General features: G+C 48.9%; 1 protein-coding gene across 1 annotated transcript; it reads left to right on the top strand.

Moving 5' to 3' along the window:
- Nucleotides 1–1956: 1956 nt before the first annotated feature.
- LOC310644843 (neuroglobin-like) lies at nt 1957–13234 on the top strand (the record flags this gene model as incomplete). The annotated part of the gene is made up of 5 exons (XM_083370155.1): nt 1957–2177; nt 9275–9382; nt 10643–10763; nt 12346–12426; nt 12807–13234. The coding sequence occupies 5 exons, from the start codon at nt 1957–1959 to the stop codon at nt 12930–12932; spliced, it is 657 nt and encodes a 218-aa protein (XP_083226281.1). The 3' UTR covers nt 12933–13234.
- Nucleotides 13235–14467: the final 1233 nt, after the last annotated feature.

Below are 14467 nucleotides of genomic sequence, written 5' to 3'. Positions count from 1 at the left end.
TCTGTGATGCACCTGGCTGGGAATTGCAGCCGAGCCAAGAGTGTGAACGGGGGAGACCACAAGCTGAGCGTGAAAGCTTTGCTCTTCTCTCTCTGCGAAAGGAATCTTCTCGCACTCGGCTCTTCTGCCTGGGCCACCTAAGGAACGGACCCCTTGCGTTGGTAAGTAGGCACTAGTTGAATCTTCCTTCTTTCAGGCAGAGGAGCTTCCCCAGCTGAGGGGGGGGGTCTAAGCCTCTTTCGGGACCTCTTGCAAATCTTCCAGCCATCAAAGGGAGGTGAGAGGGAGAATATAGACTTGGAAGGGACCTTGGAGGGCTTCTAGTCCAGCCTCCTGCTCAGCAGGAGACCTAGAGCAGGGTGTCCAGTCTCGGAACTTGAAGCCTTGTGGATTTCAACTCCCAAAATTGCTGACTGGGGAAGACTGCTATCACGTCCCCCCTCGTCCTTCTTTTCATTGAACTAGAGACCTACCCAGTTCCAGCAGCCGTTCCGCATGTGGTCGATGGCAAAGAGCTGCTAGCCAAGTCAAACCTGCACTGACCGCTGGAGAGAAGCAGAACAGCCTCGCCTGGAGATGCCCCACCTGAGATGGTTAAAGGTGGCATCGCTCAGGCTCTCCTGCTCAGCGTTCCTGATCTGCTTGTTTCCACTGATCAACAAAGGACCGAGCTTGGTGGTTTTCTTGCAGACCTGTCATGATCCAAGCTAGATAACATCCTCAGGGCTAGAAGGAGCTATATATACACAGACCCCACAACACTCTTCCTCCTCCTCCTATCCCTCTCCCTTCTAGCACTGATGATGTTACCTACTTGGGTCATGAAATATCTCTAAGAAAACAACCCAGCCCAGAGAGCACCAAAGACCCCATAGTCTTCCTTTTTTTACTTCCTCCCCCTCCCCCTTTCTTCTGCCTCTTCATCCTCTTCCCTTTCCACCTTTTCCGTGATTGCTCAAAACCCTCGGCGCTTGCCGTGTTATTTTGTGGCGGCTTTGCTGGGTTCAGATATTCACCGGCTGCGCTGCCGGCAGCTGGATTTTCCAGCAAGGTGACACCCGGCCTGCTTAAAATAAAACAGACCCACAATAAAAAAAATTGAAAAAGGGAAACAAGATGCTACTGAGATTGAACAACTGGGGGAAACCACGAGGTTCTCTTTCAGGGTGGAATGAAGGCCAGCTCGACTCGGACATGTTGACCTCACCTCTTTTGGGGGGGGGGGAAACTAGGGTTAATTTAATGAAGTGTATAGGGAGTCCTCAATTTAGAACCACAACTGACCCCAAAATTTCTATTGTTAAGTGAGACATTTGTTAAGCGACTTTTGCCCCGTTTTACAACCTTTCCTGCCTCAGTTGTTAAGTGAATCACTGCAACTGATAAGTTAGTAACCCGGTTGTTAAGTGAATCCGGCTTCCCCATTGGCTTGTCAGAAGGTCGCAAAAGGGGATCACGTGACCAGGGACACTGCGACTGTCACAACTGTGAGTCAGTTGCTGAGGGCCTGAATTTTGATCACATGATTATGGGGATGCTGCGAAGGTCATAGTTGTGAAAAACGTCCCTAAGTCATTTTTTCCAGTGCTGTCTGTCGTAACTTTGAATGGTCACTAAATGAAGTGTTGTAAATCAAGGACTCCCTGCAGTTGAATTCGCATTTTGAAGTGAGTCGCTCTGTGCCAATGTTTCTCAACCTTGACCACTTTAAGACCACTTCAACCCCCAGAATTCCTAAGAGCTGGCTGGGGGATCCTGGGAGTTGAAGTCCACACATCTTAAAGTGGCCCAGGTTGACAAACCCCATTGCCCGCAGTCCAGCAATAGCTGTATCTCTCCCCCCACCCCTCCCAAGCTGAGGGTTGAAGAACTACCTGCCTGGCCCTGGTTTATCCTGTCTCTGGACTGGCACCTGTCTGTCTTGGTTGTTCAAGGGTAGGAAAGCTTGTGGTGCAGATGGGATGCGCCTTATCCAGCACGGGGGACGCAGCGGATCCAGCCGGCTCCGAAGACTGGAGGGGCTCAGCCCTGGGCCTTGACGAGGAAGGGGCTGATGGCAGCAAAGGGGAGGGGGAGGAGGCATTCCCCCTCTCCCAGGCCCAGAAAGAGCGGATTCGGGAGTCCTGGAACGTCCTCCATAAGAACATCGCCCGAGTGGGGATCATTGTCTTTATCGGGTAAGGCGCGTTTTCTCTCTTTGCAAGGGGAGCACCCCGGTGAACGCAACACAAGCCACAAAAGTGCAACCGAGGAGCTGGTTGGGGAAGGCCGGTCTTTGATCCCGTGACCATGAGGAGGCTGCAACGGTCACAAGTGTCTGTGGAGATGCTCTGTCATCCAGGTCAGGGCTGTCCTGAAGGTGCTTTTCCAAAAGGAACCGGGCTTTGTTTTTCCGTGAAGATATTTTACTTCTCATCCGAGGAGCTTCTTCAGTTCTGAGTGAATCAGTCAGAAGATTCAGTCAGAACCGAAGAAGCTTCCTGGGTGAGAAGCAAAAATTCTTCAAGGAAAAACAAACTCCGGTTGCCTTTTGAAAAAACACCTTTGGGACAACAGTCAAAAGTGGGGAAATCGGTCATAACACCATTTTCAGTGTTGTTGCAACGTCGAACCATCATTAAACGACTGCTTGTAAGTTGAGCACTAGCAGTAAAACTCTGGGGGATGTCTCCTCTGTTGCTGCATCTGCCTCTCCCCCAGAGATCTGGGGGGCTTCCCCTGTACCCCAGAAGATGTCCCCAGAAGATCTGGCTGTCCCCCCAGGCCTCAGGCGGGGGCCAAGGTTTGTCCCTCCCTCATGTCTGGGGTTCATTCTTCTGCATCATCCGGTTTCTCTTCCTTTATAAACACTCAGCCACCCACGGAGGTCGGCAGCCCAAGGGAGGGAGCTTCTAAATCAAATTTAATGAAATAAAATAAAATAGTGTTTGTCCAGCGGAGGGGGCGGGGGGGGGGGAAGAGAACTGCAAGATGAGTCATCCCAAAGTTGCATCTCTTGGGACCTGCAGCCTGCTCCCACGCTTCGGCTTTCATCTTGATTTAGCTTGGGTGACCCCCCCACCCCCCACCCTGGGCTTCCCAACCAAGGACGTTCAATGCGCCAGGACTGACTTCCATGGCAGGGAGATGCTCCCCATCAACCCCAATGCCCCTTTGAAGACCCCCCCCCCTTGATGCTGAGACTTCCTTCTTGGTCTGCCACACCTGTCCCAACTTCCAAGGCTGGGAAGTCACCAATGGTGATCGTGTAACACATGCCAGTTTCCAAGCACCCGAATTTTGGGGAGGCTGTGGTGCTGTAAGTGTGAGGACCGGTCACAAGTCACATTTTTCAGTCCCGTTGTAACCTGGAATGGTCGCTAAATGAATGATTGTAAATCACGGACTATCTATACTTACCAATGCCCAGGGACACCACGTCGCAGCCATTTCGTGGCAACGTGCCCTTTGAACATGCTCAGGTATTTTTTTCAAGGCAGCAGGTGGTGTGGGGTCTGTCCTGCCTGGTGCTCGGAGACTGCACACCTGCACCTCTACAGGTACGCAGGCAGACCTGCCCTTTCTCTCCTGGCCCTGTCTCTGCCCCAGGAATCTCTCACAGAACACACAACCGATGCCTTTGAGAGTCTGTTTTCTGTCCGGCAAACTCATGGGGGCTTCGAGGAGGGAGGGAGAAAACTTGAGGCAGGAGCACCAGACAGGCCTAAAAGGAACAGCGGGCGGGCGGATGCCGGCTGCAATGAGAGACAGTCCAGAAGCTTCCAAATTCCAAGAAGGAGGCAGTTTGGAGAGCAGACCCTCCCTGGAGCAGGTTTGGGACCGAGTGCCCAGATCCAGCCTCGCCTGGCAGTGGTGGAAAACGGGTGGTGGTGGGGGGCTACAGCTTAGGGATCTGGCTTAGGCACCATCCCACGACTGGGTTTGGGGGCCCAACAGAAGAGAATGTGCGTAGCTCAGGGTTGAATTGTGGAGTCTTGGGTGCTTGCTGTGCTTGGTTGTTGTTTTTTTGGAGACGTTTTGTTACCCAGCTAGGTAACATCATCAGTGTTAGAAGGGAGGAAGGTTTGCAGAGAGGAGGGGGAGGAGGAGGAGGATGCCATCCTGGCTGTTCTCTGTGCTTATTTTTTTTTCCTTGCAGATGTTTCATGACCCAACTAGGTAACATCATCAGAGTTAGAAGGGAGAGAAGTTCCTAGCTGGCTTATGAAATGTCTGCAAGAAAACCACCCAACTCAGAGAGCACCAAGGACCCCATAATCCTCTTCTTCTGCCTTTCCCCCCCCCTCCCTTCTCCTTCTCCTCCACTCCACAACCCCCCCTCCCTTCAGTAACTGATGATGTTACTGAGCTGGGTTATGAAAAGGCTGCAAGAAAACCACCCAGCTCAGAGAGCACCAAGGACCCCGCGGTCCTCCTCCTGTTCTGGCCAGTCATACTGAAACGGCCACGGCTGCAGACAGTCAGTTTTTACTTCCCTAAGATGTATGGGAGTAATTCAATGAGGCAATAAATTCCACTCATGATTATCAGACTCACACCAAGCCAAAAAGCATTTTCCGCCCCAGGAAACCGTTTCGCATCTGGAAATCGGGCAGCTGCAGAGTCTCCCATCAGGGCTGACCCACGCTGACTTGCGAACGAGGGAAGCGTCTCTGCAAACTCGTTCGTTCGCGGGTCAGCGTGGATCAAGCCTGGCCGGGAATCTGCTGGGAGACTCTGCAGAGGCCCGATTCCCAGCGGTTGAATGGCCCTGCAACCTGTCGGGAAGGGGAGCCCTGTTTGCCAAGAGCAAAGGCTGCCGTTGGAAGAGAGAGAAGGAAGGTGAGGGATCCCAGGCTGCTCCCCCTTCTACAGCCCCCTCTTGCTGGCTCTCCTTTTTTAAAGTAATTTTTATTTTATTTTATTATTTCCAAAGCTGGGGGACAAACTCCAAAAGGAAAAAGAAGGAAACAAGAACAAAGCAAAACGAAACAAGACAAGAAGAAAAATATGCATTAAAAACACACACACTTCTAACTAATATATTTCAACAATAATAGCTTTCCCCCCCTCGCAAAACTCTCTTGTGCCCCTTGGGGGCTTCACCCCCTGGGGGTCCTGCTGGCTTAATGCCTCTCCTGCCCCCCCCAAGCTTAACAGAGGACCAGGCAGCCCCTCCCTCTCCTTCCTTGCAAGGCCTTTTGTGAAATCTCCCTGCCTCCTTCCCACCCCAGGTGCGGTCCTTGCTTGGCAGACCTAGGTGCCCACCTGGTGGGCTTTGTTTAGAGCCAGAGGGGGCTGGCTTCAGCTTTTCGTGGCTGCCCCCTTCAAATGCTCCTCAATAATTAAAGTGAGAGCAACATGGAGATTATGTTGATTAGATTACAAGAGATTGTTCCAAAGGAGAACCGCTGAAGGAGCCTGATTCTGCAAGTCCTTTGGGCTGTTTTTCATTTGGCGTCCCTGCAAATCCAGTTTGTTCATGTTGGCAGAAGAAAGAGAGAGAACGTAGAATAAGCGAGTTGGAAGGGACCTTGGAGGTCTTCTAGTCCAGCCCCCTGCTTGAGCTGGGAGACCCTCTACCCTTTCAGACAAATGATTGTCCAGGTGGCAAAAGATGCCCAGGTAGAACTACACCCATCGTCTTTCGGCCAAACAGCCACAGAATGTTTAAGAGGGACTACAGGGTTGAAAAAAGGGAGTTTTTCAGGATTGTAAAAAAGAGGGGTTTTTTTATAAATTATTAAGTTTGTTGATAAGGGACAACAGAGTCTTTCAAAGGTTTGGTTGCTAAAAACCTTCGCCTTCTCACGACCATCAGCCTGCAAAATGCCCATAATGACAGCGAGGGTACAGATAGTCCTTGACTTACAACCACTTGTTTAGCGATGGTTCAGAATTACAACAGTATTGAAAAAGCTGACTTATGACCGTTTTTCACACTTATGACTGTTGCAGCATCCCCAGGGTGATAAAAATTCAGATGCTCGGCAACTGACTTGTACTTGTTGCGGTTGTTGTGTCCCAGAGTGGGGTGGTGGTCCTGAGATCCCCTTTTGTGAACCTTCTGACAAGCAAAGTCAATGGGGGGAGCCAGATTCATTTACTAACTTAACAACTGCAGCGATTCACTTAAGAGCTGTGACGAGAAAGGTGGTAAAATGCTGCAAAACACACTGAACAAATGTCTCACTTAGCCACAGAAATTTTGAGCTGAGTTCTGGTCGTAAGTGAAGGACTACCTGGATTTAAGAGTTACTTGGGGTAAATGTTTTGCAACCATTCGGATTCTGGATCCAGCTATTGCTTCCAAATTGGCCTCGGACAGTTAATTCAGTCCCACCGAGGCGGAGGGGTGAGTCATAAGTCCAGGACTGCCTGTATCCAATTCCTCATTTTTAACTCCCACTTCATCGTGGCTGTTTCAATTGCAGCCGCTTCAGATTCTAAACCTGCAGAGTCACAAGAATAATTTATCACATTTATATGCCACCCGACGGCCGGCACCTCTGAATCTCCCAGCGATGACAGATCCACCCGTTTTCAATGCCAGCCTCTCCCTTATCCATCTTCCGTGCAATTTCTTCCCATGAGGAGAAGCGCAGACCCACCACACAGTGGTCCTCAAAGCGGTTTAATTAACTACATATTTTTAAGTGGCTACCTCCACTTCCCAAGACTGATCACGTCTTCCATCCTGGAGCAGAGACAGCTGGATTCATCTTAAGTCCCTTTTAATGAAACCACAACATTCAAAGAATTTGATAGAAAGGGCCGATCTGTTTGTTATTTAGTCCGGGCCAAGTGCTTAGAGACAGAGAGCTAGGGAAGAGTCAACACCTCAACACATCCTTTTCGACATCTGAATTATGTGCCGCAAAGTTGCGTTGCTTTTGTTTGTTTTCGCTGGGGTAAGAGCAACAGAGAAAGCTCTCGGGAGCCCAGCCAGGTTGCCGTTCTGCAAAAAAGTTTCCAGTTTAACCTTTTTCACGTGAATTGTATAAAAAGGCCTGTCATCAAAAAAAGCACAACCAAGAATGTTCTTCTTGCGCCAACTCAGAAAAGCTCAGACTGCCCAAGGAGCTGCTGATGCGGTTCTAGAGAGGAATTGTCGAGTCTCTCATTTGCACCTCTGTAACTGTCTGGTTTGGCACAGCAACCAAACAAGACAGACACAGACTCCAACGGATGGTTAGGACTGCAGAAAAAAACAATTGCAACCAGCCTGCCTTCCACTGAGGACCTGTACGCTGCACGGACCAGAAAGAGGGCTGAGAACATATCTACAATCTCCTCAGATGCAGGACATAAAATCCTTCAAGTTCCCTCCTCTGGACGGTGCTAGAGGGCAGGGGTCCTCAACCTTGGCAACTTGAAGACTTGTGGACTTCAGCTCGAGGAATTCTGGGAGTTGAAGTTCACACAAGTCTTCAAGTTGCCAAGGTTGAGGATCCCTGCTATAGGGCATTGCATGACAAAAGAATTAGACACAGAGACAGTTTTTCCCCGTGCCCTCACTCTGCTGAACACCTAATTCCCACAGCATTGTCCCCCGCTATGCACTGGGAGGTCAAACCATTAGTAGAGCTGTATTACTATTAGCCTTCTCCTGTTTCCTATTACCTGTGCCTTTAGCACCTTAGGACTTATGACTTATGTTGACTGCTTTTATTTAGCATCTCATGACTGTCACTGAATGTTGTATCTTATGATTTACAGTGATTGTATTTTTATGATTATGATTGTGATTTATCATTTGTTGCTTGAATGTACACTGAGTTTATTTTATTTATTTATTTTATTAAATTTATATGACGCCCTTCTCTCTAAGGACTCAGGGCGGCGCACAACAATAAAAATTAGAAACATAAAATAGAAAATTTAAAAAAGAATTAAACAATAAATACAATAATTATATGACAATTTAAAAACCAGGAAAAAGCTCATTAAAACTGTAGTCAGTCCAGGCCCGCTTGTTGAAACAACCACATCTTCAGGTCACGGCGGAAGGACCGAAGGTCAGGGGTCGTCCGCAGCTTGGGGGCAATTCATTCCAGAGGGTCAGCGCACCCACAGAGAAGGCTCTCCCCCTGGGGGTCGCCGACTCTGTGGGAGTGAACCGGGCGATGGGAGGCCATGTAGGGCTTTAAAGTTTATAACCAGCACCTTGAATCGCACCCGGAGGGCAACCGGAAGCCAACGCAGCTCGCGCAGGAGTGGTGTAACATGGGAGTACCGAGATACTCCCATAAGCACCCGCCCGGCTGCATTCTGTACCAGTTGAAGCCTCCGGGTGCTCTTCAAGGGCAGCCCCATGTAAAGAGTATTGCAGTAATCCAAACAAGAAGTGACGAGGGCATGGGTAACTGTGCATAGGGCATCTCGGTCCAAAAAGTTTGTCCTGTTCTCTTCTGTTCCAGTTTTCTGTTCTGTTCTATTCCTGGATGGGTGGCAGTTGAGTTTTGAAACCTTGGGGGTGCAATCTGCCACAGAGGCACGCCTGGCATTAAAAAACATAATAAATAAAAGGAGCGATAGATCTTTATTGCCAAGTGACTTTCTCGGGGATCTTACCGGCACTTCCATCGGCAGGGAGCCGTTTCTTTTCCATGCAGTTTGACTGGGTTTGCTCTGCTGTTTTCACATGTGCTTTTCAGATGGCTTTTGTAGATTGTGTTGGCGTGGCTTTTGTTTGAAGAGAGTTTTAAACATCCTGGGATCACGATGACAAAGGCCAGGATAAACATTCCGATAAACGATAAACGATTCTTGTGTTTATCCCCTTTTGTTAGCCAAAGCAGATGCCATAAAACCAGTGGGGGAGGGGGAAGGGGAGGTGGCAGAGCCTCAAAGATAGGACGGGGAAATGGGTTCAAAAATGTCTCTGAACATGGGGGGGGGGGTGTTGCCTGTCGGGTCTGCGAGAAGAGAGGCAGGAGGAGGAGGAGGAGGGGTTGCAGAATAGGCAATGTCCAGATGAGAGGTCTCGCAGCCCCCAGGAGGGCTTGTAATCTGGAAAGTTCATTTCTCCCCCCTCAACTTTACAATCCCAGAAAGTGGGGAGGGTCCTTGCAGAGATGTTTGCCAGGCCCCTTTTCCTCCTGAGGGCTGCGAGGTCTCTTATCTGACCGTTGCCTATTCTGCAACTCCTCCTCCTCCTACTCCTCCTTCTGTCTTTTGAGGTCCTCACCGACCATTGCAGGTTGCAGGAAGAAGGTCCCATTTTCCCAAAGACCCACACCCACCCTCCCCCCAAGGAAGATGCTATCTGGACTGTCTCCTGTTTCTTCTCCAGACTCTTTGAGACCCACCCCGAGTGTAAGGATGTCTTTTTCCTCTTCCGTGACGTAGACGATCTGCAACAGCTGAAGATGAGTAAGGAGCTTCAAGCCCACGGCCTCAGGTGGGTCTGGGGGTCCAATTTGGGCCAGGCTTCTGGGTCTCCTCCACCCAAACAACAGGGGCAGCTGGACAGAGCTTCCACCTTCTCCTGGGGTGATGGTTCTCAGGCGATGCCTGGATCCTTCATTGTGGCTGTGGGCCACACAAGGGGATTTGTATCCTTCCGTGACCTAGGAATAAGGAGAAATTTCCTAACAGTGAGAACCATCAACCAGTGGAACAACTTGCCACTAGAAGTTGTGGGCGCTCCATCATTGGAGGTTTTTAAGAAGAGACTGGACAGCCACTTGTCTGGAATGGCACAGGGGAAGGGTGTCCAACTATGGCCACTTTAGGTCTCGTGGACTTCAATTCCCAGAATTCCCTAGCCAGCATGCTAATGAACTTTTACGATGGGTGGACTTCAACTCCAAGAATTCCCCAGCCAGCATTTTGGTGCTGTTTGGCAGAGGCTTTTTTTCTTTTCCAGGTTTTTATCTTCCCCGTGGGCTTGGCATTTGGCTGCCGTAGCTAGATCTTCCCCATTTTGGGAGAGGAAGGACACATGTGGCCTTCATTACCATCTTGGATTTACCTCTTGACATTTATGAGCAGAACTCTCTCTCTCTCTCTCTCTCTCTCTCTCTCTCTCTCTCTCTCTCTCTCTCTCTCTCTCTCTCAGATTAAAGTAGCTCCTGAAAGCCAAGAAAGAAATTAGCATATCTAGGCCAATGTTTCGCAATCATGGCAGCTTGAAGATCTGTGGACTTCAATTCCCAGAATTCCTCAGCCAGTTTGAGAAACGGTGGTTTAGCTATTCATTTGTAATTTCATGGAATGGATCCAACGGTGGTGATCCAGAAAAGGTACATTTGCAAACCAAATCAGCTCAAAGTAAATTATGAGTAGAAAATTCTGGGAGTTGAAGTCCATCCATCTTAAAGCTGTCAAGGTTGAGCAACCCAAATCTGGACTCTAAAATGATTACCTCAACGCTTAGGGACCTCCAAGCCCCTCTCCTCCAGCCCCCCCCACTCTGCCCCACCCCAAAGACTCCCTAGGGAGCTGTGGATGGGAAGGAGAGAGTTGCTTTCCTAGATGTTTCCCGTAATTTGGAGAATTCCTATCTTCTTCCTTCTTACGTAAGGCTTAATCGGAACTTCTGTCCTGCCCAGAACTTTGCTGTGGGTCTTTGTAGATTTCCTGGGAATGGGGTGGTGAGTCCACTGAGGATGAACACATGCCCCCAAAGAGGTCTCCTCTGTTCTCTCGCCCTCCCTAGAGTGATGTCCTTCATCGAGAAGAGTGTGGCTCGACTGGATCAAGAGCCCAAGCTGGAGGCACTTGCCTTTGAGCTGGGCAAGAACCACTTCCATTATAAAGCTCCCCCCAACTACTACGAGGTGAGATGAAGAGCAGCAAGAGGGCCACCAAGGCTGGGCTGAATTCAAAGGTTGGGGTGCCCCTATATACCCTATTGAAGAACTAAAGCAATTCAAACCTTGAATCTTCTAAGAAGGATATTCTTAATTGCCTTTTGATCCTCTTCCTATTTAGAGTGGAAGGTCTCAGGTGCAAAAGCTTAGGTCCACGTGAATTGATCTTCCCATTAAACTTTCAATGCTAAAAGCCTGCATGCAGGAATCTTCTCCACTAACATTACCACCTGTGAGGAGTTAGAGAAGAGTTAATGGAATTCAAGGGACATTGGACTTAGACCAGGGGTCCCTAATCCCTGGTCTGTGTACCGGTACTGGGCTGCGGCATGCCAGCAACCGGTCCATACAAACAAGCAAAGCCCCATCCATGGGATACAGCAGCACACAAAACCACGCACCTTCCGGTCCATGGAAAAACCTCTCTCCACGGAACTGGTCCCTGGTGCCCAAAAGGTTGGGGACCTTTGGCTTAGACCATTGGTGGCTATGTAGGGATGCTAGGCTGATCTCTCCTTTGACTCCACCCTGATGGCCAAATCTGGCTTCTAGATGAGAGCCTCGGTACGCTTAGACCCCCAATTATGACACTGAGACGAGGAAGATCATTTAATTTACAGTATAATTTGTTTGAAATGTTTCAATTAAAAAGGATTCTCTTTCTTACTGATTTCACAAAAAAGAGAACAGCAGGGAGAAATCACGCCTTTTTATAATTTGCATAATAAAAAAGTACATTAGAAGACTGTGGCTCTGCAATCGCCCTCTTCACAAACCGTCTGGACGTTGTCCAACTGGTACCAAGCTACTTTTGCAGACAGAAACCAACCAAAGGGTGTTAGATGGGTCAGGGGTGAAAGAAAGTCCAATTCCGCTGATTTGTTGCTAAGGGCCTATGGGCAGGAATCTCCTCCACTAAATGCTAGCACCTGCTAGGAATTAGATGCAGGTTCTCAGAATTCAAGGGAAGTTGGACTTAGTTCACATGTGGCTATGTAGGGATTCTAGGCTGATTCCTGTTTTAATGGCACACACACACACACACACCGGTTGTGCCACTGCTTCTCCTGCATCAGGAAGGGCAACAATATTCCTTGGGGGTTAATGTAATAGCTTAGAGGCACTGCTGGTGGGGCATCTACACCTGTCTCCTGTAAAAGCATGCAAATGCATTGCTTTTCGGTTTCTTTAGATTTTTTTCCCCTGATTGCTTTTGCTAAAAAAAAAAGAAGAAAGAATTTTGCAGCAGGAAAACCCAAGCGGAAGACAAATGAACAATGACCAAGCCTACACCTTTGTAAAATTCATGGAGTGAGGCGAAGGAGGGAATTGCACCATAAAATTTTATCCTCTTTCCTCAGATGTTATTGTAGAGCTATGACTGTATCTCTTAAGATGTCTGCGACCTGCAACACGTATATTTTAAAGCAATCTAATAGCTGTAAAAGATGTAATTCACAGCAGGCAATCCACCTCCCTGTCTCTCTTTTCCAAAATTACCGTTGTTTCTTTGGCGTTTTACATTTCCCTCTCTCTCTTTTTTCTTCAGTACATTGGAATTCAGTTCATCCAAGCTGTTAGGCCAATTCTCAAAGATGATTGGACTCTGGAGGTTGAGAAGGCCTGGCAGGTAATCAGGGATTAACAATAATCAAGCAGAAAACAATATCCTAATGATGTTATCGACTTGGGTTATGAAATGTCTGCAAGAAAAAAACCAAGCTCAGAGAGCACCAGGGACCCCACAGTCCCTGCTCCTCCTCCCAACCCTTCTCCTTTCTAGCACTGATGAGTTACCTAGCTGCATCATGAAAGATCTGCAAGAAGACCACCAGGGACCCCCACATTTCTCCTCCTCCTCCTCCTCCTCCTCCTCCTCCTCCTCCTCCTCCTCCTCCAACTTGACAGCTTGAAATGTTGGTCTCAGTTGTCATAAGTCAAGAATGTGTTACGCTTAGATTTATTTTAAAAATGGCCTTCTCTTTTTCTTCTTCTTCTTCCTGTTCCTAGGGCCTCTTCAGGTACCTGGTAGCTGTGATGCACAGGGGGTTCCATAACGAAGGAAAAAGACTGGGGGGCAGCCCACTTCTTCCCCCACAGACAGCTGAAGTGGAGTCCACTCCAGACCAAATCTGAAGAGGGTGTCCTTCCTGGAAGTGGCCGGTTGAAGGATCTCCTTGGACTTCCTGCTAGGAGCCCCTGATGTTGGCCGAGAAATGCCCTTTTGTGAAGTGTTTCCATTTCTGCTTTGTGGTCCTTGCAGGGCTACAACCTCCTGGTTGTTCAGCTACAGCAGTCACTCAAGCCCACGCCCAAAGCCCCGCGCTTGTCCTCCAACACAAGAAGACAAATCGCAACATCGTGTGGACATTGGAAAGATTCTGGACAGAAGCCATCTTGCCGAGAGTGTCCCACCAAACCTCTCTCAGCAATCGGTAGAATTTGCCCGTTAGTGCCATTCCTTGCAATCTTTCAGAAAGGCACCCTCAGAGTGGAAAACCTTGGAGATTCGCCAAGATCAAGAGGCCTGGGATGTCCCGTGCTCAAGGCTTAGATCTTTACACAAGGCAACAGGTGTCCCATGGGATGCTCTGTAGACCTCACCTGTGCTCCTGGGAGAGGTCAGCTCCTCGCCTGCCTTTCCGCCTCGTTTGGCTTCTGGACCGCAGAGTGCCACGTGGACCTTCCCAGGCCATCTCGGGGTGATTAGCGCCACGATATAAAAAAGATGCTGAGGCCTAGAAAGAGTGCAGAGAAGATGATTAGAGGCCTGGAGGCTAAAACATGAAGAACGGTTGCAGGAACTGGGCAGGGCTATTCTAGTCAAAACAAGGATTAGGGGTGACATGATAGCACTCTTCCAATATCTGAGGGGCTGCCCCAAAGAAGAGGGGGGCGGGGTCAAGCTATCCTCCAGAGCACCAGAAAGCAGAAGAAGAAGCAATGGATGGAAACTAATCAAGGAGAGGAACCAGCCTGGAACTAAGGAGGAATTTACCGTCAGTTAGAACAATTAACCAGTGGAATAGAAGTTGCAACCAGAAGTTGTGGGGGCTCCAACAGTGGAAGTTTGCAAGAAGAGACTGGACAGTCACTTGTCTGAAATGGTTTCATGCTTGAGCAGGGGGTTGGACTAGAAGACCTCCAGGTCCTTTCCAACTGTTATTCTGTTATTCTTTCCACCATTTTTTTTTCTTTTCCTTTTGAACAAGCAGCCTTCTCCTGGCTCTCAGGGGCTGATGATCGCTCTTTGATTCTCTTCTTTTCTCTGCGTCTTTTGTTACCTGTGTGACACACACAGAGAGATGCAGGCTTTGTACCCCAATTAGCTCGTGAGGCAAATAATTAGGTTGCTTCTGAAGGCCCCTTTGTTTCCTTGTGTGTGGTTTGTCCTCAGCATCGCCTCTGATCCCGGTTTGTTTCTTTCCCCTTTGATGTTCTCTGTCGGCCACACTGACTTGGCCCAATTAACGGAGGCTGTCCTTCTTTGATCCACTCTGCCTCAAGACGTCTCTCTCTCCAAGGTCCCCTTTTAGAACCGTCTCTCTGATCGCAACCCAGAAATGTATTACAGGGACTCCTCGACGTACAGACATTCATTTAGTGACCATTCAAAGTTACAACGGCACTGGAAAAAGTAATTTAATCACCGTTTTTTCACACTCGCCACC

The sequence above is a fragment of the Vipera ursinii genome (genome assembly GCF_947247035.1).
Source record: "Vipera ursinii genome assembly, chromosome: 9".
NCBI classification, from domain to species: domain Eukaryota; kingdom Metazoa; phylum Chordata; class Lepidosauria; order Squamata; family Viperidae; genus Vipera; species Vipera ursinii.
This window is presented reverse-complemented; position numbering and strand designations above follow the sequence as displayed.